The following is a 24,562-nucleotide window of genomic DNA, read 5'->3' as shown; positions in this document are numbered from 1 at the left end:
ACTCATCATTAGGAAAATGCAGACCAAAACCACAGTGACATACCACCTCACATCCATTTGAATGGCTACTCTCAAGTAACTCAAAGTGTTGGCAAGGACATGGAAAAATTGGAACCCCTGTGCACTGCTGGCGTGAATGTAAAATGATACACCCACTACGGGAAACCGTATGGCAGTTACTCAAAAAATCAAAAATAGAATTACCATATGATCCAGCAGTTCTACTCCTAGGTATATACCCCGAAGAATTGACAGCGTGGTCTGGAAGAGATATTTGTACACTCATGTTCCTGGCAGCACTAATTGCAAATAGCTAAAAGGGGCAAGCAACCCAAGTGTCATCGAGGGATGAATGGATAAACAAATCGTGGAACAAGCGTACAATGGAATCTTATTCAGCCTTAAAAAGGAAGGAAATTCTGTCATATTCTACAATGTGGATGAATCTCGAGGACATTACGCTAAGTGAAATAAGCCAGTCACAAAAAGATAAATACTGTATGATTCAACTTACATGAGGTACAAAGAGCAGTCAAATTCATCAAAACACACATTAGAATGATGACTGCCAAGAGCTTGGGGAGGGGAGAAAGGGGGAGTGGTTGTTTAATGGATATAGAGTTTCAGTTGTGTAAGACAAAAAGAGTTCTGGAGATTGATCGCACAACGATGTGAATATGCTTAACACTAGTGAACTGTACACTTAAAAATGGTTAAGATGGTAAATTTTATGTCATGTGTATTTTATTACAATGAAAATGTTTTTTAAATAAATAGGTATAGGAGACCCCAACTTTACTAAGCAAGACAATGTATGTGTACATACACTGGTTTATGTTTGCACAAGGAGGGAGAAAGGTGTCAAAGTACGTGCACCAAAAGTATTAATATTGATTATCTCTGAAGTACTAGTCTTGGAAGGGATGTGTACGTTTTGGGGAAAGGAGGAAGAACATTAACTTTTCTTTATATGCCTGCCTACTGTTTGACTTATTAAAATGTGTATTTATTACTAGCATATTATGTTTAATTTAGTAGAGTCAGGAAACAATCCACAAGAAAAGTCATTAAGGGTTTCAGTTGGGAATATGTACATTGATAACAAAACTACTTGTTCGAGTTCTGAGGATCCTGTAACTTGCACAAACGGAACACAGAAAAGCATACTTCTTCTGATGCTGATGAATCAGGTGATAGCTCACGTTTTGATGACACTAATGGTAGCCATTCCAAGTCAAGACAAATTGTTTACGAGATCATGATCCTTAATTGAATGACCAGTTAGGAAGAGAATGTTCAGTTTAGATAAACTCTGTCTCAAGGTTGTCAAAGGACATTTATGACAAAGCAAGCCAGGGCAATGGTTGGCCCAAGTCTAGACTATCATGTGACTTCCATAATGAGCCTTGGCTTGATCCAAAGGGCAAAGAAGAAACATAATGAGATTTAATTGAACAATGACCCAAGCAGTCCATTGAAAATGCTATTTATAACCTTAACAACTCAGGTATTAGCCAGTCAGAGACTGACTTCGCAATGGTATCAAGGAAAAATGCTAAATGTTAGGGAAATACACGGCTCTGCAGGATATATAAAAGGCCAGACGTAGGAAGTGCAGCCAAAACTCAGAAACTTCTCTTAACAAGTCAACTCTCAACCTAACTCCTGACACCATGGCCTGCTGTTCCACTAGCTTCTGTGGATTTCCCATCTGTTCCACTGGTGGGACCTGTGGCTCCAGCTGCTGTCAGCCAACCTGCTGCCAAACCGGGTGTTGCCAGCCAACCTTCTGCCAGACCAACTGCTGCCAGACCAGTGGCTGTGAGACTGGCTGTGGCATTGCTGGTAGCCTTGGCTGTGGCCAGGAGGGGGGCAGTGGAGCTGTGAGCTGCCGCACCAGGTGGTGCCGACCTGACTGCCGCGTGGAGGGCACCTGCCTGCCTCCCTGCTGTGTGGTGAGCTGCACCCCCCCGTGCTGCTGCCAGCTGCACCATGCCCAGGCCTCCTGCTGCCGCCCATCCTACTGTGGACGGTCCTGCTGCCGCCTAGCCTGCTGCTGCCAGCCCACCTGCTGTGAGCCCACTTGCTGGCAGCCCACCTGCTAAAAGCCAGGTTGCTGATTTTCAACTTGAAAGTTCAACTTCCACCTCAATCCATGAAGTAATTATCTCTTCAACCACCCCTGGACACTAACAAGTTCTTGAACTTTAATTGACTTTTTCTGAGGGGTTACCAAATATTTGGACTTCACAGACTTATCTGATTCCATTCAATACTAGAAAGATCTTGATCTCTCCACTAAGGCCACCAAAATACAAATTCGACCCAAGAAATGGGAAAACAAGTTTGCCTTGGGATTGACCTTCAGCAAGCCTCCTCTCCACAGCCCAAGGCTGCCAAAGCTGAGGAAGAACCATCTGTCCTTCTCAGACACATTCACCTCCTAAACTCCACCGTCTTGCAACTTTCACTTCCTATGAAAGGGGAATAATATACCAAGGTCTAATAAATTATACATATTTGGTACGGCAAACGTATCTCTTTTCCTTCATTGAGTGTCGCCAAAAAGATTCTAATCTGACTTTGATATCCCGTGGTACTCTTCTTACACCATGTTAGGATATATGATCAAATCCAGGGGAGGTTAATCCCCATAAAGAGCACAAACTAAAAATACCTGAGGGTTTACTGAGGGAAAGGTATTTCATGCTCATGGCTGGAAGAATTACTATTGTTAAAATGTCCATACTACCTAAAGTAATCTACAGATTCAATGCAATCCTTATCAAAATTCCAATGGCGTTTTCCAGGATATAACAAACAATCCCAAAATTTGTATGGAACCACAAAAGGCCCTGAATAGCCAGAGCAACCTTGAGAAAGAAGAACAAAGCTGGAGGCATCTCATGCTCTGATTTCAAACTACACTACAAAGCTACAGTAATCGAAACAGCATGGTACTGACATAAAAGCAGACATATGCACAAATATGGAATAGAATAGAGAGCCCAGAATTAACCCTCACATATGTGGTCAAAAGATCTTCAACGGAGGTGCCAAGACCATTCAATAGGAAAGGGCAATCTTTTCAACAAATGGTGTGGGGAAAACCAGATGTCCACATGCAAAAAAATGAAGTTGGACCCTTATCTCAAAATATCTACAAAAGTTAACTCAAAATAGATCAAAGACTTACATATAAAAGCTAAAACTATAAAACTCGTAAAAGAAAACACAGAGGAAAATCTTCGTGATATTGGATTTGGTAATGATTTCTTGGATATGACACCAAAAGAATAGACAACGAAAGTTAAAAAACAGGCAAACTGAACTGCATCAAAATTAAAAACTTCTCTGCATCAAAGGACACAACAAAATGAAAAGGCGATCCACTGTATGGGAGAAGGTATTTGCAAATCATATATCTGATGACGGGTTAGTATTCCACAATATATAAAGAACTCCTGCAACTCAACAACAAAACAAGAACAACAACCACAAACAACTGGGCAAAGGACATGAATGGACATATCTCCAAGGAAGATATACAAATGGCCAAAAAACCCATGAAAAGATGCTCAGTACCACTCATCATTAGGAAAATGCAGACCAAAACCACAGTGACATACCACCTCACATCCATTTGAATGGCTACTCTCAAGTAACTCAAAGTGTTGGCAAGGACATGGAAAAATTGGAACCCCTGTGCACTGCTGGCGTGAATGTAAAATGATACACCCACTACGGGAAACCGTATGGCAGTTACTCAAAAAATCAAAAATAGAATTACCATATGATCCAGCAGTTCTACTCCTAGGTATATACCCCGAAGAATTGACAGCGTGGTCTGGAAGAGATATTTGTACACTCATGTTCCTGGCAGCACTAATTGCAAATAGCTAAAAGGGGCAAGCAACCCAAGTGTCATCGAGGGATGAATGGATAAACAAATTGTGGAACAAGCGTACAATGGAATCTTATTCAGCCTTAAAAAGGAAGGAAATTCTGTCATATTCTACAATGTGGATGAATCTCGAGGACATTACGCTAAGTGAAATAAGCCAGTCACAAAAAGATAAATACTGTATGATTCAACTTACATGAGGTACAAAGAGCAGTCAAATTCATCAAAACACACATTAGAATGATGACTGCCAAGAGCTTGGGGAGGGGAGAAAGGGGGAGTGGTTGTTTAATGGATATAGAGTTTCAGTTGTGTAAGACAAAAAGAGTTCTGGAGATTGATCGCACAACGATGTGAATATGCTTAACACTAGTGAACTGTACACTTAAAAATGGTTAAGATGGTAAATTTTATGTCATGTGTATTTTATTACAGTGAAAATGTTTTTTAAATAAATAGGTATAGGAGACCCCAACTTTACTAAGCAAGACAATATATGTGTACATACACTGGTTTATGTTTGCACAAGGAGGGAGAAAGGTGTCAAAGTACGTGCACCAAAAGTATTAATATTGATTATCTCTGAAGTACTAGTCTTGGAAGGGATGTGTACGTTTTGGGGAAAGGAGGAAGAACATTAACTTTTCTTTATATGCCTGCCTACTGTTTGACTTATTAAAATGTGTATTTATTACTAGCATATTATGTTTAATTTAGTAGAGTCAGGAAACAATCCACAAGAAAAGTCATTAAGGGTTTCAGTTGGGAATATGTACATTGATAACAAAACTACTTGTTCGAGTTCTGAGGATCCTGTAACTTGCACAAACGGAACACAGAAAAGCATACTTCTTCTGATGCTGATGAATCAGGTGATAGCTCACGTTTTGATGACACTAATGGTAGCCATTCCAAGTCAAGACAAATTGTTTACGAGATCATGATCCTTAATTGAATGACCAGTTAGGAAGAGAATGTTCAGTTTAGATAAACTCTGCCTCAAGGTTGTCAAAGGACATTTATGACAAAGCAAGCCAGGGCAATGGTTGGCCCAAGTCTAGACTATCATGTGACTTCCATAATGAGCCTTGGCTTGATCCAAAGGGCAAAGAAGAAACATAATGAGATTTAATTGAACAATGACCCAAGCAGTCCATTGAAAATGCTATTTATAACCTTAACAACTCAGGTATTAGCCAGTCAGAGACTGACTTCGCAATGGTATCAAGGAAAAATGCTAAATGTTAGGGAAATACACGGCTCTGCAGGATATATAAAAGGCCAGACGTAGGAAGTGCAGCCAAAACTCAGAAACTTCTCTTAACAAGTCAACTCTCAACCTAACTCCTGACACCATGGCCTGCTGTTCCACTAGCTTCTGTGGATTTCCCATCTGTTCCACTGGTGGGACCTGTGGCTCCAGCTGCTGTCAGCCAACCTGCTGCCAAACCGGGTGTTGCCAGCCAACCTTCTGCCAGACCAACTGCTGCCAGACCAGTGGCTGTGAGACTGGCTGTGGCATTGCTGGTAGCCTTGGCTGTGGCCAGGAGGGGGGCAGCGGAGCTGTGAGCTGCCGCACCAGGTGGTGCCGACCTGACTGCCGCGTGGAGGGCACCTGCCTGCCTCCCTGCTGTGTGGTGAGCTGCACCCCCCCGTGCTGCTGCCAGCTGCACCATGCCCAGGCCTCCTGCTGCCGCCCATCCTACTGTGGACGGTCCTGCTGCCGCCTAGCCTGCTGCTGCCAGCCCACCTGCTGTGAGCCCACTTGCTGGCAGCCCACCTGCTAAAAGCCAGGTTGCTGATTTTCAACTTGAAAGTTCAACTTCCACCTCAATCCATGAAGTAATTATCTCTTCAACCACCCCTGGACACTAACAAGTTCTTGAACTTTAATTGACTTTTTCTGAGGGGTTACCAAATATTTGGACTTCACAGACTTATCTGATTCCATTCAATACTAGAAAGATCTTGATCTCTCAACTGAGGCCACCAAAATACAAATTCGACCCAAGAAATGGGAAAACAAGTTTGCCTTGGGATTGACCTTCAGCAAGCCTCCTCTCCACAGCCCAAGGCTGCCAAAGCTGAGGAAGAACCATCTGTCCTTCTCAGACACATTCACCTCCTAAACTCCACCGTCTTGCAACTTTCACTTCCTATGAAAGGGGAATAATATACCGAGGTCTAATAAATTATACATATCTGGTACAGCAAACGTATCTCTTTTCCTTCATTGAGTGTCGCCAAAAAGATTCTAATCTGACTTTGATATCCCGTGGTACTCTTCTTACACCATGTTAGGATATATGATCAAATCCAGGGGAGTTAATCCCCATAAAGAGCACAAACTAAAAATACCTGAGGGTTTACTGAGGGAAAGGTATTCCATGCTCATGGCTGGAAGAATTACTATTGTTAAAATGTCCGTACTACCTAAAGTAATCTACAGATTCAATGCAATCCTTATCAAAATTCCAATGGCGTTTTCCAGGATATAACAAACAATCCCAAAATTTGTATGGAACCACAAAAGGCCCTGAATAGCCAGAGCAATCTTGAGAAAGAAGAACAAAGCTGGAGGCATCTCATGCTCTGATTTCAAACTACACTACAAAGCTACAGTAATCGAAACAGCATGGTACTGACATAAAAGCAGACATATGCACAAATATGGAATAGAATAGAGAGCCCAGAATTAACCCTCACATATGTGGTCAAAAGATCTTCAACGGAGGTGCCAAGACCATTCAATAGGAAAGGGCAATCTTTTCAACAAATGGTGTGGGGAAAACCAGATGTTCACACGCAAAAAAATGAAGTTGGACCCTTATCTCAAAAGATCTACAAAAGTTAACTCAAAATAGATCAAAGACTTACCTATAAAAGCTAAAATTATAAAACTCGTAAAAGAAAACACAGAGGAAAATCTTCGTGATATTGGATTTGGTAATGATTTCTTGGATATGACACCAAAAGAATAGACAACGAAAGTTAAAAAACAGGCAAACTGAACTACATCAAAATTAAAAACTTCTCTGCATCAAAGGACACAACAAAATGAAAAGGCGATCCACTGTATGGGAGAAGGTATTTGCAAATCATATATCTGATGACGGGTTAGTATTCCACAATATATAAAGAACTCCTGCAACTCAACAACAAAACAAGAACAACAACCACAAACAACTGGGCAAAGGACATGAATGGACATATCTCCAAGGAAGATATACAAATGGCCAAAAAACCCATGAAAAGATGCTCAGTACCACTCATCATTAGGAAAATGCAGACCAAAACCACAGTGACATACCACCTCACATCCATTTGAATGGCTACTCTCAAGTAACTCAAAGTGTTGGCAAGGACATGGAAAAATTGGAACCCCTGTGCACTGCTGGCGTGAATGTAAAATGATACACCCACTATGGGAAACCGTATGGCAGTTACTCAAAAAATCAAAAATAGAATTACCATATGATCCAGCAGTTCTACTCCTAGGTATATACCCCGAAGAATTGACAGCGTGGTCTGGAAGAGATATTTGTACACTCATGTTCCTGGCAGCACTAATTGCAAATAGCTAAAAGGGGCAAGCAACCCAAGTGTCATCGAGGGATGAATGGATAAACAAATCGTGGAACAAGCGTACAATGGAATCTTATTCAGCCTTAAAAAGGAAGGAAATTCTGTCATATTCTACAATGTGGATGAATCTCGAGGACATTACGCTAAGTGAAATAAGCCAGTCACAAAAAGATAAATACTGTATGATTCAACTTACATGAGGTACAAAGAGCAGTCAAATTCATCAAAACACACATTAGAATGATGACTGCCAAGAGCTTGGGGAGGGGAGAATGGGGGAGTGGTTGTTTAATGGATATAGAGTTTCAGTTGTGTAAGACAAAAAGAGTTCTGGAGATTGATCGCACAACGATGTGAATATGCTTAACACTAGTGAACTGTACACTTAAAAATGGTTAAGATGGTAAATTTTATGTCATGTGTATTTTATTACAGTGAAAATGTTTTTTAAATAAATAGGTATAGGAGACCCCAACTTTACTAAGCAAGACAATGTATGTGTACATACACTGGTTTATGTTTGCACAAGCAGGGAGAAAGGTGTCAAAGTACGTGCACCAAAAGTATTAATATTGATTATCTCTGAAGTACTAGTCTTGGAAGGGATGTGTACGTTTTGGGGAAAGGAGGAAGAACATTAACTTTTCTTTATATGCCTGCCTACTGTTTGACTTATTAAAATGTGTATTTATTACTAGCATATTATGTTTAATTTAGTAGAGTCAGGAAACAATCCACAAGAAAAGTCATTAAGGGTTTCAGTTGGGAATATGTACATTGATAACAAAAATACTTGTTCGAGTTCTGAGGATCCTGTAACTTGCACAAACGGAACACAGAAAAGCATACTTCTTCTGATGCTGATGAATCAGGTGATAGCTCACGTTTTGATGACACTAATGGTAGCCATTCCAAGTCAAGACAAATTGTTTACGAGATCATGATCCTTAATTGAATGACCAGTTAGGAAGAGAATGTTCAGTTTAGATAAACTCTGCCTCAAGGTTGTCAAAGGACATTTATGACAAAGCAAGCCAGGGCAATGGTTGGCCCAAGTCTAGACTATCATGTGACTTCCATAATGAGCCTTGGCTTGATCCAAAGGGCAAAGAAGAAACATAATGAGATTTAATTGAACAATGACCCAAGCAGTCCATTGAAAATGCTATTTATAACCTTAACAACTCAGGTATTAGCCAGTCAGAGACTGACTTCGCAATGGTATCAAGGAAAAATGCTAAATGTTAGGGAAATACACGGCTCTGCAGGATATATAAAAGGCCAGACGTAGGAAGTGCAGCCAAAACTCAGAAACTTCTCTTAACAAGTCAACTCTCAACCTAACTCCTGACACCATGGCCTGCTGTTCCACTAGCTTCTGTGGATTTCCCATCTGTTCCACTGGTGGGACCTGTGGCTCCAGCTGCTGTCAGCCAACCTGCTGCCAAACCGGGTGTTGCCAGCCAACCTTCTGCCAGACCAACTGCTGCCAGACCAGTGGCTGTGAGACTGGCTGTGGCATTGCTGGTAGCCTTGGCTGTGGCCAGGAGGGGGGCAGTGGAGCTGTGAGCTGCCGCACCAGGTGGTGCCGACCTGACTGCCGCGTGGAGGGCACCTGCCTGCCTCCCTGCTGTGTGGTGAGCTGCACCCCCCCGTGCTGCTGCCAGCTGCACCATGCCCAGGCCTCCTGCTGCCGCCCATCCTACTGTGGACGGTCCTGCTGCCGCCTAGCCTGCTGCTGCCAGCCCACCTGCTGTGAGCCCACTTGCTGGCAGCCCACCTGCTAAAAGCCAGGTTGCTGATTTTCAACTTGAAAGTTCAACTTCCACCTCAATCCATGAAGTAATTATCTCTTCAACCACCCCTGGACACTAACAAGTTCTTGAACTTTAATTGACTTTTTCTGAGGGGTTACCAAATATTTGGACTTCACAGACTTATCTGATTCCATTCAATACTAGAAAGATCTTGATCTCTCCACTGAGGCCACCAAAATACAAATTCGACCCAAGAAATGGGAAAACAAGTTTGCCTTGGGATTGACCTTCAGCAAGCCTCCTCTCCACAGCCCAAGGCTGCCAAAGCTGAGGAAGAACCATCTGTCCTTCTCAGACACATTCACCTCCTAAACTCCACCGTCTTGCAACTTTCACTTCCTATGAAAGGGGAATAATATACCGAGGTCTAATAAATTATACATATCTGGTACGGCAAACGTATCTCTTTTTCTTCATTGAGTGTCGCCAAAAAGATTCTAATCTGACTTTGATATCCCGTGGTACTCTTCTTACACCATGTTAGGATATATGATCAAATCCAGGGGAGGTTAATCCCCATAAAGAGCACAAACTAAAAATACCTGAGGGTTTACTGAGGGAAAGGTATTCCATGCTCATGGCTGGAAGAATTACTATTGTTAAAATGTCCGTACTACCTAAAGTAATCTACAGATTCAATGCAATCCTTATCAAAATTCCAATGGCGTTTTCCAGGATATAACAAACAATCCCAAAATTTGTATGGAACCACAAAAGGCCCTGAATAGCCAGAGCAATCTTGAGAAAGAAGAACAAAGCTGGAGGCATCTCATGCTCTGATTTCAAACTACACTACAAAGCTACAGTAATCGAAACAGCATGGTACTGACATAAAAGCAGACATATGCACAAATATGGAATAGAAGAGAGAGCCCAGAATTAACCCTCACATATGTGGTCAAAAGATCTTCAACGGAGGTGCCAAGACCATTCAATAGGAAAGGGCAATCTTTTCAACAAATGGTGTGGGGAAAACCAGATGTTCACACGCAAAAAAATGAAGTTGGACCCTTATCTCAAAACATCTACAAAAGTTAACTCAAAATAGATCAAAGACTTACCTATAAAAGCTAAAACTATAAAACTCGTAAAAGAAAACACAGAGGAAAATCTTCGTGATATTGGATTTGGTAATGATTTCTTGGATATGACACCAAAAGAATAGACAACGAAAGTTAAAAAACAGGCAAACTGAACTACATCAAAATTAAAAACTTCTCTGCATCAAAGGACACAACAAAATGAAAAGGCGATCCACTGTATGGGAGAAGGTATTTGCAAATCATATATCTGATGACGGGTTAGTATTCCACAATATATAAAGAACTCCTGCAACTCAACAACAAAACAAGAACAACAACCACAAACAACTGGGCAAAGGACATGAATGGACATATCTCCAAGGAAGATATACAAATGGCCAAAAAACCCATGAAAAGATGCTCAGTACCACTCATCATTAGGAAAATGCAGACCAACACCACAGTGACATACCACCTCACATCCATTTGAATGGCTACTCTCAAGTAACTCAAAGTGTTGGCAAGGACATGGAAAAATTGGAACCCCTGTGCACTGCTGGCGTGAATGTAAAATGATACACCCACTATGGGAAACCGTATGGCAGTTACTCAAAAAATCAAAAATAGAATTACCATATGATCCAGCAGTTCTACTCCTAGGTATATACCCCGAAGAATTGACAGCGTGGTCTGGAAGAGATATTTGTACACTCATGTTCCTGGCAGCACTAATTGCAAATAGCTAAAAGGGGCAAGCAACCCAAGTGTCATCGAGGGATGAATGGATAAACAAATCGTGGAACAAGCGTACAATGGAATCTTATTCAGCCTTAAAAAGGAAGGAAATTCTGTCATATTCTACAATGTGGATGAATCTCGAGGACATTACGCTAAGTGAAATAAGCCAGTCACAAAAAGATAAATACTGTATGATTCAACTTACATGAGGTACAAAGAGCAGTCAAATTCATCAAAACACACATTAGAATGATGACTGCCAAGAGCTTGGGGAGGGGAGAATGGGGGAGTGGTTGTTTAATGGATATAGAGTTTCAGTTGTGTAAGACAAAAAGAGTTCTGGAGATTGATCGCACAACGATGTGAATATGCTTAACACTAGTGAACTGTACACTTAAAAATGGTTAAGATGGTAAATTTTATGTCATGTGTATTTTATTACAGTGAAAATGTTTTTTAAATAAATAGGTATAGGAGACCCCAACTTTACTAAGCAAGACAATGTATGTGTACATACACTGGTTTATGTTTGCACAAGCAGGGAGAAAGGTGTCAAAGTACGTGCACCAAAAGTATTAATATTGATTATCTCTGAAGTACTAGTCTTGGAAGGGATGTGTACGTTTTGGGGAAAGGAGGAAGAACATTAACTTTTCTTTATATGCCTGCCTACTGTTTGACTTATTAAAATGTGTATTTATTACTAGCATATTATGTTTAATTTAGTAGAGTCAGGAAACAATCCACAAGAAAAGTCATTAAGGGTTTCAGTTGGGAATATGTACATTGATAACAAAAATACTTGTTCGAGTTCTGAGGATCCTGTAACTTGCACAAACGGAACACAGAAAAGCATACTTCTTCTGATGCTGATGAATCAGGTGATAGCTCACGTTTTGATGACACTAATGGTAGCCATTCCAAGTCAAGACAAATTGTTTACGAGATCATGATCCTTAATTGAATGACCAGTTAGGAAGAGAATGTTCAGTTTAGATAAACTCTGCCTCAAGGTTGTCAAAGGACATTTATGACAAAGCAAGCCAGGGCAATGGTTGGCCCAAGTCTAGACTATCATGTGACTTCCATAATGAGCCTTGGCTTGATCCAAAGGGCAAAGAAGAAACATAATGAGATTTAATTGAACAATGACCCAAGCAGTCCATTGAAAATGCTATTTATAACCTTAACAACTCAGGTATTAGCCAGTCAGAGACTGACTTCCCAATGGTATCAAGGAAAAATGCTAAATGTTAGGGAAATACACGGCTCTGCAGGATATATAAAAGGCCAGACGTAGGAAGTGCAGCCAAAACTCAGAAACTTCTCTTAACAAGTCAACTCTCAACCTAACTCCTGACACCATGGCCTGCTGTTCCACTAGCTTCTGTGGATTTCCCATCTGTTCCACTGGTGGGACCTGTGGCTCCAGCTGCTGTCAGCCAACCTGCTGCCAAACCGGGTGTTGCCAGCCAACCTTCTGCCAGACCAACTGCTGCCAGACCAGTGGCTGTGAGACTGGCTGTGGCATTGCTGGTAGCCTTGGCTGTGGCCAGGAGGGGGGCAGTGGAGCTGTGAGCTGCCGCACCAGGTGGTGCCGACCTGACTGCCGCGTGGAGGGCACCTGCCTGCCTCCCTGCTGTGTGGTGAGCTGCACCCCCCCGTGCTGCTGCCAGCTGCACCATGCCCAGGCCTCCTGCTGCCGCCCATCCTACTGTGGACGGTCCTGCTGCCGCCTAGCCTGCTGCTGCCAGCCCACCTGCTGTGAGCCCACTTGCTGGCAGCCCACCTGCTAAAAGCCAGGTTGCTGATTTTCAACTTGAAAGTTCAACTTCCACCTCAATCCATGAAGTAATTATCTCTTCAACCACCCCTGGACACTAACAAGTTCTTGAACTTTAATTGACTTTTTCTGAGGGGTTACCAAATATTTGGACTTCACAGACTTATCTGATTCCATTCAATACTAGAAAGATCTTGATCTCTCCACTGAGGCCACCAAAATACAAATTCGACCCAAGAAATGGGAAAACAAGTTTGCCTTGGGATTGACCTTCAGCAAGCCTCCTCTCCACAGCCCAAGGCTGCCAAAGCTGAGGAAGAACCATCTGTCCTTCTCAGACACATTCACCTCCTAAACTCCACCGTCTTGCAACTTTCACTTCCTATGAAAGGGGAATAATATACCGAGGTCTAATAAATTATACATATCTGGTACGGCAAACGTATCTCTTTTTCTTCATTGAGTGTCGCCAAAAAGATTCTAATCTGACTTTGATATCCCGTGGTACTCTTCTTACACCATGTTAGGATATATGATCAAATCCAGGGGAGGTTAATCCCCATAAAGAGCACAAACTAAAAATACCTGAGGGTTTACTGAGGGAAAGGTATTCCATGCTCATGGCTGGAAGAATTACTATTGTTAAAATGTCCGTACTACCTAAAGTAATCTACAGATTCAATGCAATCCTTATCAAAATTCCAATGGCGTTTTCCAGGATATAACAAACAATCCCAAAATTTGTATGGAACCACAAAAGGCCCTGAATAGCCAGAGCAATCTTGAGAAAGAAGAACAAAGCTGGAGGCATCTCATGCTCTGATTTCAAACTACACTACAAAGCTACAGTAATCGAAACAGCATGGTACTGACATAAAAGCAGACATATGCACAAATATGGAATAGAAGAGAGAGCCCAGAATTAACCCTCACATATGTGGTCAAAAGATCTTCAACGGAGGTGCCAAGACCATTCAATAGGAAAGGGCAATCTTTTCAACAAATGGTGTGGGGAAAACCAGATGTTCACACGCAAAAAAATGAAGTTGGACCCTTATCTCAAAACATCTACAAAAGTTAACTCAAAATAGATCAAAGACTTACCTATAAAAGCTAAAACTATAAAACTCGTAAAAGAAAACACAGAGGAAAATCTTCGTGATATTGGATTTGGTAATGATTTCTTGGATATGACACCAAAAGAATAGACAACGAAAGTTAAAAAACAGGCAAACTGAACTACATCAAAATTAAAAACTTCTCTGCATCAAAGGACACAACAAAATGAAAAGGCGATCCACTGTATGGGAGAAGGTATTTGCAAATCATATATCTGATGACGGGTTAGTATTCCACAATATATAAAGAACTCCTGCAACTCAACAACAAAACAAGAACAACAACCACAAACAACTGGGCAAAGGACATGAATGGACATATCTCCAAGGAAGATATACAAATGGCCAAAAAACCCATGAAAAGATGCTCAGTACCACTCATCATTAGGAAAATGCAGACCAACACCACAGTGACATACCACCTCACATCCATTTGAATGGCTACTCTCAAGTAACTCAAAGTGTTGGCAAGGACATGGAAAAATTGGAACCCCTGTGCACTGCTGGCGTGAATGTAAAATGATACACCCACTATGGGAAACCGTATGGCAGTTACTCAAAAAATCAAAAATAGAATTACCATATGATCCAGCAGTTCTACTCCTAGGTATATACCCCGAAGAATTGACAGCGTGGTCTGGAAGAGATATTTGTACACTCATGTTCCTGGCAGCACTAATTGCAAATAGCTAAAAGGGGCAAGCAACCCAAGTGTCATCGAGGGATGAATGGATAAACAAATCGTGGAACAAGCGTACAATGGAATCTTATTCAGCCTTAAAAAGGAAGGAAATTCTGTCATATTCTACAATGTGGATGAATCTCGAGGACATTACGCTAAGTGAAATAAGCCAGTCACAAAAAGATAAATACTGTATGATTCAACTTACATGAGGTACAAAGAGCAGTCAAATTCATCAAAACACACATTAGAATGATGACTGCCAAGAGCTTGGGGAGGGGAGAATGGGGGAGTGGTTGTTTAATGGATATAGAGTTTCAGTTGTGTAAGACAAAAAGAGTTCTGGAGATTGATCGCACAACGATGTGAATATGCTTAACACTAGTGAACTGTACACTTAAAAATGGTTAAGATGGTAAATTTTATGTCATGTGTATTTTATTACAGTGAAAATGTTTTTTAAATAAATAGGTATAGGAGACCCCAACTTTACTAAGCAAGACAATGTATGTGTACATACACTGGTTTATGTTTGCACAAGCAGGGAGAAAGGTGTCAAAGTACGTGCACCAAAAGTATTAATATTGATTATCTCTGAAGTACTAGTCTTGGAAGGGATGTGTACGTTTTGGGGAAAGGAGGAAGAACATTAACTTTTCTTTATATGCCTGCCTACTGTTTGACTTATTAAAATGTGTATTTATTACTAGCATATTATGTTTAATTTAGTAGAGTCAGGAAACAATCCACAAGAAAAGTCATTAAGGGTTTCAGTTGGGAATATGTACATTGATAACAAAACTACTTGTTCGAGTTCTGAGGATCCTGTAACTTGCACAAACGGAACACAGAAAAGCATACTTCTTCTGATGCTGATGAATCAGGTGATAGCTCACGTTTTGATGACACTAATGGTAGCCATTCCAAGTCAAGACAAATTGTTTACGAGATCATGATCCTTAATTGAATGACCAGTTAGGAAGAGAATGTTCAGTTTAGATAAACTCTGCCTCAAGGTTGTCAAAGGACATTTATGACAAAGCAAGCCAGGGCAATGGTTGGCCCAAGTCTAGACTATCATGTGACTTCCATAATGAGCCTTGGCTTGATCCAAAGGGCAAAGAAGAAACATAATGAGATTTAATTGAACAATGACCCAAGCAGTCCATTGAAAATGCTATTTATACCTTAACAACTCAGGTATTAGCCAGTCAGAGACTGACTTCGCAATGGTATCAAGGAAAAATGCTAAATGTTAGGGAAATACACGGCTCTGCAGGATATATAAAAGGCCAGACGTAGGAAGTGCAGCCAAAACTCAGAAACTTCTCTTAACAAGTCAACTCTCAACCTAACTCCTGACACCATGGCCTGCTGTTCCACTAGCTTCTGTGGATTTCCCATCTGTTCCACTGGTGGGACCTGTGGCTCCAGCTGCTGTCAGCCAACCTGCTGCCAAACCGGGTGTTGCCAGCCAACCTTCTGCCAGACCAACTGCTGCCAGACCAGTGGCTGTGAGACTGGCTGTGGCATTGCTGGTAGCATTGGCTGTGGCCAGGAGGGGGGCAGTGGAGCTGTGAGCTGCCGCACCAGGTGGTGCCGACCTGACTGCCGCGTGGAGGGCACCTGCCTGCCTCCCTGCTGTGTGGTGAGCTGCACCCCCCCGTGCTGCTGCCAGCTGCACCATGCCCAGGCCTCCTGCTGCCGCCCATCCTACTGTGGATGGTCCTGCTGCCGCCTAGCCTGCTGCTGCCAGCCCACCTGCTGTGAGCCCACTTGCTGGCAGCCCACCTGCTAAAAGCCAGGTTGCTGATTTTCAACTTGAAAGTTCAACTTCCACCTCAATCCATGAAGTAATTATCTCTTCAACCACCCCTGGACACTAACAAGTTCTTGAACTTTAATTGACTTTTTCTGAGGGGTTACCAAATATTTGGACTTCACAGACTTATCTGATTCCATTCAATACTAGAAAGATCTTGATCTCTCCACTGAGGCCACCAAAATACAAATTCGACCCAAGAAATGGGAAAACAAGTTTGCCTTGGGACTGACCTTCAGCAAGCCTCCTCTCCATAGCCCAAGGCTGCCAAAGCTGAGGAAGAACCATCTGTCCTTCTCAGACACATTCACCTCCTAAACTCCACCGTCTTGCAACTTTTACTTCCTATGAAAGGGGAATAATATACCGAGGTCTAATAAATTATACATATTTGGTACGGCAAACGTATCTCTTTTCCTTCATTGAGTGTCGCCAAAAAGATTCTAATCTGACTTTGATATCCCGTGGTACTCTTCTTACACCATGTTAGGATATATGATCAAATCCAGGGGAGGTTAATCCCCATAAAGAGCACAAACTAAAAATACCTGAGGGTTTACTGAGGGAAAGGTATTCCATGCTCATGGCTGGAAGAATTACTATTGTTAAAATGTCCATACTACCTAAAGTAATCTACAGATTCAATGCAATCCTTATCAAAATTCCAATGGCGTTTTCCAGGATATAACAAACAATCCCAAAATTTGTATGGAACCACAAAAGGCCCTGAATAGCCAGAGCAATCTTGAGAAAGAAGAACAAAGCTGGAGGCATCTCATGCTCTGATTTCAAACTACACTACAAAGCTACAGTAATCGAAACAGCATGGTACTGACATAAAAGCAGACATATGCACAAATATGGAATAGAATAGAGAGCCCAGAATTAACCCTCACATATGTGGTCAAAAGATCTTCAACGGAGGTGCCAAGACCATTCAATAGGAAAGGGCAATCTTTTCAACAAATGGTGTGGGGAAAACCAGATGTTCACACGCAAAAAAATGAAGTTGGACCCTTATCTCAAAACATCTACAAAAGTTAACTCAAAATAGATCAAAGACTTACCTATAAAAGCTAAAACTATAAAACTCGTAAAAGAAAACACAGAGGAAAATCTTCGTGATATTGGATTTGGTAATGATTTCTTGGATATGACACCAAAAGAATAGACAACGAAAGTTAAAAAACAGGCAAACTGAACTACATCAAAATTAAAAACTTCTCTGCATCAAAGGACACAACAAAATGAAAAGGCGATCCACTGTATGGGAGAAGGTATTTGCAAATCATATATCTGATGACGGGTTAGTATTCCACAATATATAAAGAACTCCTGCAACTCAACAACAAAACAAGAACAACAACCACAAACAACTGGGCAAAGGACATGAATGGACATATCTCCAAGGAAGATATACAAATGGCCAAAAAACCCATGAAAAGATGCTCAATACCACTCATCATTAGGAAAATGCAGACCAAAACCACAGTGACATACCACCTCACATCCATTTGAATGGCTACTCTCAAGTAACTCAAAGTGTTGGCAAGGACATGGAAAAATTGGAACCCCTGTGCACTGCTGGCGTGAATGTAAAATGATACACCCACTACGGGAAACCGTACGGCAGTTACTCAAAAAATCAAAAATAGAATTACCATATGATCCAGCAGTTCTACTCCTAGGTATATACCCCAAAGAACTGACAGCGTGGTCTGGAAGAGATATTTGTACACTCATGTTCCTGGCAGCACTAATTGCAAATAGCTAAAAGGGGCAAGCAACCCAAGTGTCATCGAGGGATGAATGGATAAACAAATCGTGGAACAAGCGTACAATGGAATCTTATTCAGCCTTAAAAAGGAAGGAAATTCTGTCATATTCTACAATGTGGATGAATCTCGAGGACATTACGCTAAGTGAAATAAGCCAGTCACAAAAAGATAAATACTGTATGATTCAACTTACATGAGGTACAAAGAGCAGTCAAATTCATCAAAACACACATTAGAATGATGACTGCCAAGAGCTTGGGGAGGGGAGAAAGGGGGAGTGGTTGTTTAATGGATATAGAGTTTCAGTTGTGTAAGACAAAAAGAGTTCTGGAGATTGATCGCACAACGATGTGAATATGCTTAACACTAGTGAACTGTACACTTAAAAATGGTTAAGATGGTAAATTTTATGTCATGTGTATTTTATTACAATGAAAATGTTTTTTAAATAAATAGGTATAGGAGACCCCAACTTTACTAAGCAAGACAATATATGTGTACATACACTGGTTTATGTTTGCACAAGGAGGGAGAAAGGTGTCAAAGTACGTGCACCAAAAGTATTAATATTGATTATCTCTGAAGTACTAGTCTTGGAAGGGATGTGTACGTTTTGGGGAAAGGAGGAAGAACATTAACTTTTCTTTATATGCCTGCCTACTGTTTGACTTATTAAAATGTGTATTTATTACTAGCATATTATGTTTAATTTAGTAGAGTCAGGAAACAATCCACAAGAAAAGTCATTAAGGGTTTCAGTTGGGAATATGTACATTGATAACAAAACTACTTGTTCGAGTTCTGAGGATCCTGTAACTTGCACAAACGGAACACAGAAAAGCATACTTCTTCTGATGCTGATGAATCAGGTGATAGCTCACGTTTTGATGACACTAATGGTAGCCATTCCAAGTCAAGACAAATTGTTTACGAGATCATGATCCTTAATTGAATGACCAGTTAGGAAGAGAATGTTCAGTTTAGATAAACTCTGCCTCAAGGTTGTCAAAGGACATTTATGACAAAGCAAGCCAGGGCAATGGTTGGCCCAAGTCTAGACTATCATGTGACTTCCATAATGAGCCTTGGCTTGATCCAAAGGGCAAAGAAGAAACATAATGAGATTTAATTGAACAATGACCCAAGCAGTCCATTGAAAATGCTATTTATACCTTAACAACTCAGGTATTAGCCAGTCAGAGACTGACTTCGCAATGGTATCAAGGAAAAATGCTAAATGTTAGGGAAATACACGGCTCTGCAGGATATATAAAAGGCCAGACGTAGGAAGTGCAGCCAAAACTCAGAAACTTCTCTTAACAAGTCAACTCTCAACCTAACTCCTGACACCATGGCCTGCTCTTCCACTAGCTTCTGTGGATTTCCCATCTGTTCCACTGGTGGGACCTGTGGCTCCAGCTGCTGTCAGCCAACCTGCTGCCAAACCGGGTGTTGCCAGCCAACCTTCTGCCAGACCAACTGCTGCCAGACCAGTGGCTGTGAGACTGGCTGTGGCATTGCTGGTAGCCTTGGCTGTGGCCAGGAGGGAGGCAGTGGAGCTGTGAGCTGCCGCACCAGGTGGTGCCGACCTGACTGCCGCGTGGAGGGCACCTGCCTGCCTCCCTGCTGTGTGGTGAGCTGCACCCCCCCGTGCTGCTGCCAGCTGCACCATGCCCAGGCCTCCTGCTGCCGCCCATCCTACTGTGGACGGTCCTGCTGCCGCCTAGCCTGCTGCTGCCAGCCCACCTGCTGTGAGCCCACTTGCTGGCAGCCCACCTGCTAAAAGCCAGGTTGCTGATTTTCAACTTGAAAGTTCAACTTCCACCTCAATCCATGAAGTAATTATCTCTTCAACCACCCCTGGACACTAACAAGTTCTTGAACTTTAATTGACTTTTTCTGAGGGGTTACCAAATATTTGGACTTCACAGACTTATCTGATTCCATTCAATACTAGAAAGATCTTGATCTCTCCACTAAGGCCACCAAAATACAAATTCGACCCAAGAAATGGGAAAACAAGTTTGCCTTGGGATTGACCTTCAGCAAGCCTCCTCTCCACAGCCCAAGGCTGCCAAAGCTGAGGAAGAACCATCTGTCCTTCTCAGACACATTCACCTCCTAAACTCCACCGTCTTGCAACTTTCACTTCCTATGAAAGGGGAATAATATACCGAGGTCTAATAAATTATACATATTTGGTACGGCAAACGTATCTCTTTTCCTTCATTGAGTGTCGCCAAAAAGATTCTAATCTGACTTTGATATCCCGTGGTACTCTTCTTACACCATGTTAGGATATATGATCAAATCCAGGGGAGGTTAATCCCCATAAAGAGCACAAACTAAAAATACCTGAGGGTTTACTGAGGGAAAGGTATTTCATGCTCATGGCTGGAAGAATTACTATTGTTAAAATGTCCGTACTACCTAAAGTAATCTACAGATTCAATGCAATCCTTATCAAAATTCCAATGGCGTTTTCCAGGATATAACAAACAATCCCAAAATTTGTAAGGAACCACAAAAGGCCCTGAATAGCCAGAGCAACCTTGAGAAAGAAGAACAAAGCTGGAGGCATCTCATGCTCTGATTTCAAACTACACTACAAAGCTACAGTAATCAAAACAGCATGGTATTGACATAAAAGCAGACATATGCACAAATATGGAATAGAATAGAGAGCCCAGAATTAACCCTCACATATGTGGTCAAAAGATCTTCAACGGAGGTGCCAAGACCATTCAATAGGAAAGGGCAATCTTTTCAACAAATGGTGTGGGGAAAACCAGATGTCCACATGCCAAAAAATGAAGTTGGACCCTTATCTCAAAACATCTACAAAAGTTAACTCAAAATAGATCAAAGACTTACATATAAAAGCTAAAACTATAAAACTCGTAAAAGAAAACACAGAGGAAAATCTTCGTGATATTGGATTTGGTAATGATTTCTTGGATATGACACCAAAAGCATAGACAACGAAAGTTAAAAAACAGGCAAACTGAACTACATCAAAATTAAAAACTTCTCTGCATCAAAGGACACAACAAAATGAAAAGGCGATCCACTGTATGGGAGAAGGTATTTGCAAATCATATATCTGATGACGGGTTAGTATTCCACAATATATAAAGAACTCCTGCAACTCAACAACAAAACAAGAACAACAACCACAAACAACTGGGCAAAGGACATGAATGGACATATCTCCAAGGAAGATATACAAATGGCCAAAAAACCCATGAAAAGATGCTCAATACCACTCATCATTAGGAAAATGCAGACCAAAACCACAGTGACATACCACCTCACATCCATTTGAATGGCTACTCTCAAGTAACTCAAAGTGTTGGCAAGGACATGGAAAAATTGGAACCCCTGTGCACTGCTGGCGTGAATGTAAAATGATACACCCACTACGGGAAACCGTATGGCAGTTACCCAAAAAATCAAAAATAGAATTACCATATGATCCAGCAGTTCTACTCCTAGGTATATACCCCAAAGAATTGACAGCGTGGTCTGGAAGAGATATTTGTACACTCATGTTCCTGGCAGCACTAATTGCAAATAGCTAAAAGGGGCAAGCAACCCAAGTGTCATCGAGGGATGAATGGATAAACAAATCGTGGAACAAGCGTACAATGGAATCTTATTCAGCCTTAAAAAGGAAGGAAATTCTGTCATATTCTACAATGTGGATGAATCTCGAGGACATTACGCTAAGTGAAATAAGCCAGTCACAAAAAGATAAATACTGTATGATTCAACTTACATGAGGTACAAAGAGCAGTCAAATTCATCAAAACACACATTAGAATGATGACTGCCAAGAGCTTGGGGAGGGGAGAAAGGGGGAGTGGTTGTTTAATGGATATAGAGTTTCAGTTGTGTAAGACAAAAAGAGTTCTGGAGATTGATCACACAACGATGTGAATATGCTTAACACTAGTGAACTGTACACTTAAAAATGGTTAAGATGGTAAATTTTATGTCATGTGTATTTTATTACAATGAAAATGTTTTTTAAATAAATAGGTATAGGAGACGCCAACTTTACTAAGCAAGACAATGTATGTGTACATACACTGGTTTATGTTTGCACAAGCAGGGAGAAATGTGTCAAAGTACGTGCACCAAAAGTATTAATATTGATTATCTCTGAAGTACTAGTCTTGGAAGGGATGTGTACGTTTTGGGGAAAGGAGGAAGAACATTAACTTTTCTTTATATGCCTGCCTACTGTTTGACTTATTAAAATGTGTATTTATTACTAGCATATTATGTTTAATTTAGTAGAGTCAGGAAACAATCCACAAGAAAAGTCATTAAGGGTTTCAGTTGGGAATATGTACATTGATAACAAAACTACTTGTTCGAGTTCTGAGGATCCTGTAACTTGCACAAACGGAACACAGAAAAGCATACTTCTTCTGATGCTGATGAATCAGGTGATAGCTCACGTTTTGATGACACTAATGGTAGCCATTCCAAGTCAAGACAAATTGTTTACGAGATCATGATCCTTAATTGAATGACCAGTTAGGAAGAGAATGTTCAGTTTAGATAAACTCTGCCTCAAGGTTGTCAAAGGACATTTATGACAAAGCAAGCCAGGGCAATGGTTGGCCCAAGTCTAGACTATCATGTGACTTCCATAATGAGCCTTGGCTTGATCCAAAGGGCAAAGAAGAAACATAATGAGATTTAATTGAACAATGACCCAAGCAGTCCATTGAAAATGCTATTTATAACCTTAACAACTCAGGTATTAGCCAGTCAGAGACTGACTTCGCAATGGTATCAAGGAAAAATGCTAAATGTTAGGGAAATACACGGCTCTGCAGGATATATAAAAGGCCAGACGTAGGAAGTGCAGCCAAAACTCAGAAACTTCTCTTAACAAGTCAACTCTCAACCTAACTCCTGACACCATGGCCTGCTGTTCCACTAGCTTCTGTGGATTTCCCATCTGTTCCACTGGTGGGACCTGTGGCTCCAGCTGCTGTCAGCCAACCTGCTGCCAAACCGGGTGTTGCCAGCCAACCTTCTGCCAGACCAACTGCTGCCAGACCAGTGGCTGTGAGACTGGCTGTGGCATTGCTGGTAGCATTGGCTGTGGCCAGGAGGGGGGCAGTGGAGCTGTGAGCTGCCGCACCAGGTGGTGCCGACCTGACTGCCGCGTGGAGGGCACCTGCCTGCCTCCCTGCTGTGTGGTGAGCTGCACCCCCCCGTGCTGCTGCCAGCTGCACCATGCCCAGGCCTCCTGCTGCCGCCCATCCTACTGTGGACGGTCCTGCTGCCGCCTAGCCTGCTGCTGCCAGCCCACCTGCTGTGAGCCCACTTGCTGGCAGCCCACCTGCTAAAAGCCAGGTTGCTGATTTTCAACTTGAAAGTTCAACTTCCACCTCAATCCATGAAGTAATTATCTCTTCAACCACCCCTGGACACTAACAAGTTCTTGAACTTTAATTGACTTTTTCTGAGGGGTTACCAAATATTTGGACTTCACAGACTTATCTGATTCCATTCAATACTAGAAAGATCTTGATCTCTCCACTAAGGCCACCAAAATACAAATTCGACCCAAGAAATGGGAAAACAAGTTTGCCTTGGGATTGACCTTCAGCAAGCCTCCTCTCCACAGCCCAAGGCTGCCAAAGCTGAGGAAGAACCATCTGTCCTTCTCAGACACATTCACCTCCTAAACTCCACCGTCTTGCAACTTTCACTTCCTATGAAAGGGGAATAATATACCGAGGTCTAATAAATTATACATATTTGGTACGGCAAACGTATCTCTTTTCCTTCATTGAGTGTCGCCAAAAAGATTCTAATCTGACTTTGATATCCCGTGGTACTCTTCTTACACCATGTTAGGATATATGATCAAATCCAGGGGAGGTTAATCCCCATAAAGAGCACAAACTAAAAATACCTGAGGGTTTACTGAGGGAAAGGTATTCCATGCTCATGGCTGGAAGAATTACTATTGTTAAAATGTCCATACTACCTAAAGTAATCTACAGATTCAATGCAATCCTTATCAAAATCCCAATGACGTTTTCCAGGATATAACAAACAATCCCAAAATTTGTAAGGAACCACAAAAGGCCCTGAATAGCCAGAGCAACCTTGAGAAAGAAGAACAAAGCTGGAGGCATCTCATGCTCTGATTTCAAACTACACTACAAAGCTACAGTAATCAAAACAGCATGGTATTGACATAAAAGCAGACATATGCACAAATATGGAATAGAATAGAGAGCCCAGAATTAACCCTCACATATGTGGTCAAAAGATCTTCAAC

The 24,562-nt window shown here is 41.5% G+C and overlaps 7 protein-coding genes and 1 long non-coding RNA gene across 11 annotated transcripts in view; 7 read left to right on the top strand and 1 right to left on the bottom strand.

Moving 5' to 3' along the window:
* The window catches only part of LOC309619297, a 388,116-nt gene that overhangs the window by 98,373 nt on the left and 265,181 nt on the right, over positions 1–24,562 (bottom strand). The gene's annotated exons all lie outside the window — the stretch shown is intronic.
* On the top strand, positions 1,326–3,354 carry LOC309619277 (keratin-associated protein 9-3-like). The gene has a single exon (XM_082374344.1). The coding sequence runs from the start codon at positions 1,674–1,676 to the stop codon at positions 2,103–2,105; it is 432 nt and encodes a 143-aa protein (XP_082230470.1). The 5' UTR covers positions 1,326–1,673; the 3' UTR covers positions 2,106–3,354.
* LOC309619279 (keratin-associated protein 9-3-like) lies at positions 4,349–5,858 on the top strand. The gene has a single exon (XM_082374346.1). The coding sequence runs from the start codon at positions 5,260–5,262 to the stop codon at positions 5,689–5,691; it is 432 nt and encodes a 143-aa protein (XP_082230472.1). The 5' UTR covers positions 4,349–5,259; the 3' UTR covers positions 5,692–5,858.
* Positions 6,806–9,659, top strand: LOC309619272 (keratin-associated protein 9-3-like). Its single transcript, XM_082374339.1, has one exon. The coding sequence runs from the start codon at positions 8,845–8,847 to the stop codon at positions 9,274–9,276; it is 432 nt and encodes a 143-aa protein (XP_082230465.1). The 5' UTR covers positions 6,806–8,844; the 3' UTR covers positions 9,277–9,659.
* LOC309619281 (keratin-associated protein 9-3-like) lies at positions 12,309–13,245 on the top strand. The gene has a single exon (XM_082374348.1). It carries the CDS (start codon positions 12,431–12,433, stop codon positions 12,860–12,862), a length of 432 nt encoding a protein of 143 aa, XP_082230474.1. The 5' UTR covers positions 12,309–12,430; the 3' UTR covers positions 12,863–13,245.
* On the top strand, positions 15,841–16,632 carry LOC309619282 (keratin-associated protein 9-3-like). The gene has a single exon (XM_082374349.1). The coding sequence runs from the start codon at positions 16,016–16,018 to the stop codon at positions 16,445–16,447; it is 432 nt and encodes a 143-aa protein (XP_082230475.1). The 5' UTR covers positions 15,841–16,015; the 3' UTR covers positions 16,448–16,632.
* Positions 19,426–20,625, top strand: LOC309619280 (keratin-associated protein 9-3-like). The gene has a single exon (XM_082374347.1). It carries the CDS (start codon positions 19,601–19,603, stop codon positions 20,030–20,032), a length of 432 nt encoding a protein of 143 aa, XP_082230473.1. The 5' UTR covers positions 19,426–19,600; the 3' UTR covers positions 20,033–20,625.
* On the top strand, positions 21,667–24,297 carry LOC309619273 (keratin-associated protein 9-3-like). The gene has a single exon (XM_082374340.1). It carries the CDS (start codon positions 23,187–23,189, stop codon positions 23,616–23,618), a length of 432 nt encoding a protein of 143 aa, XP_082230466.1. The 5' UTR covers positions 21,667–23,186; the 3' UTR covers positions 23,619–24,297.

The sequence above is a fragment of the Balaenoptera borealis genome (genome assembly GCF_965194805.1).
Source record: "Balaenoptera borealis genome assembly, chromosome: 20".
In the NCBI taxonomy this organism is placed as follows: Eukaryota; Metazoa; Chordata; class Mammalia; order Artiodactyla; family Balaenopteridae; genus Balaenoptera; species Balaenoptera borealis.
Note: the sequence above shows the minus strand (reverse complement) of the source record. Positions and strands in the feature narration are given on the sequence as shown.

Excerpts from the sequence above, each read along its gene's own strand:
- LOC309619277 (XM_082374344.1), top strand. The coding sequence starts at position 1,674 with ATGGCCTGCTGTTCCACTAGCTTCTGTGGATTTCCCATCTGTTCCACT.
- LOC309619273 (XM_082374340.1), top strand. The coding sequence starts at position 23,187 with ATGGCCTGCTGTTCCACTAGCTTCTGTGGATTTCCCATCTGTTCCACT.
- LOC309619280 (XM_082374347.1), top strand. The coding sequence starts at position 19,601 with ATGGCCTGCTCTTCCACTAGCTTCTGTGGATTTCCCATCTGTTCCACT.
- LOC309619281 (XM_082374348.1), top strand. The coding sequence starts at position 12,431 with ATGGCCTGCTGTTCCACTAGCTTCTGTGGATTTCCCATCTGTTCCACT.
- LOC309619279 (XM_082374346.1), top strand. The coding sequence starts at position 5,260 with ATGGCCTGCTGTTCCACTAGCTTCTGTGGATTTCCCATCTGTTCCACT.
- LOC309619282 (XM_082374349.1), top strand. The coding sequence starts at position 16,016 with ATGGCCTGCTGTTCCACTAGCTTCTGTGGATTTCCCATCTGTTCCACT.
- LOC309619272 (XM_082374339.1), top strand. The coding sequence starts at position 8,845 with ATGGCCTGCTGTTCCACTAGCTTCTGTGGATTTCCCATCTGTTCCACT.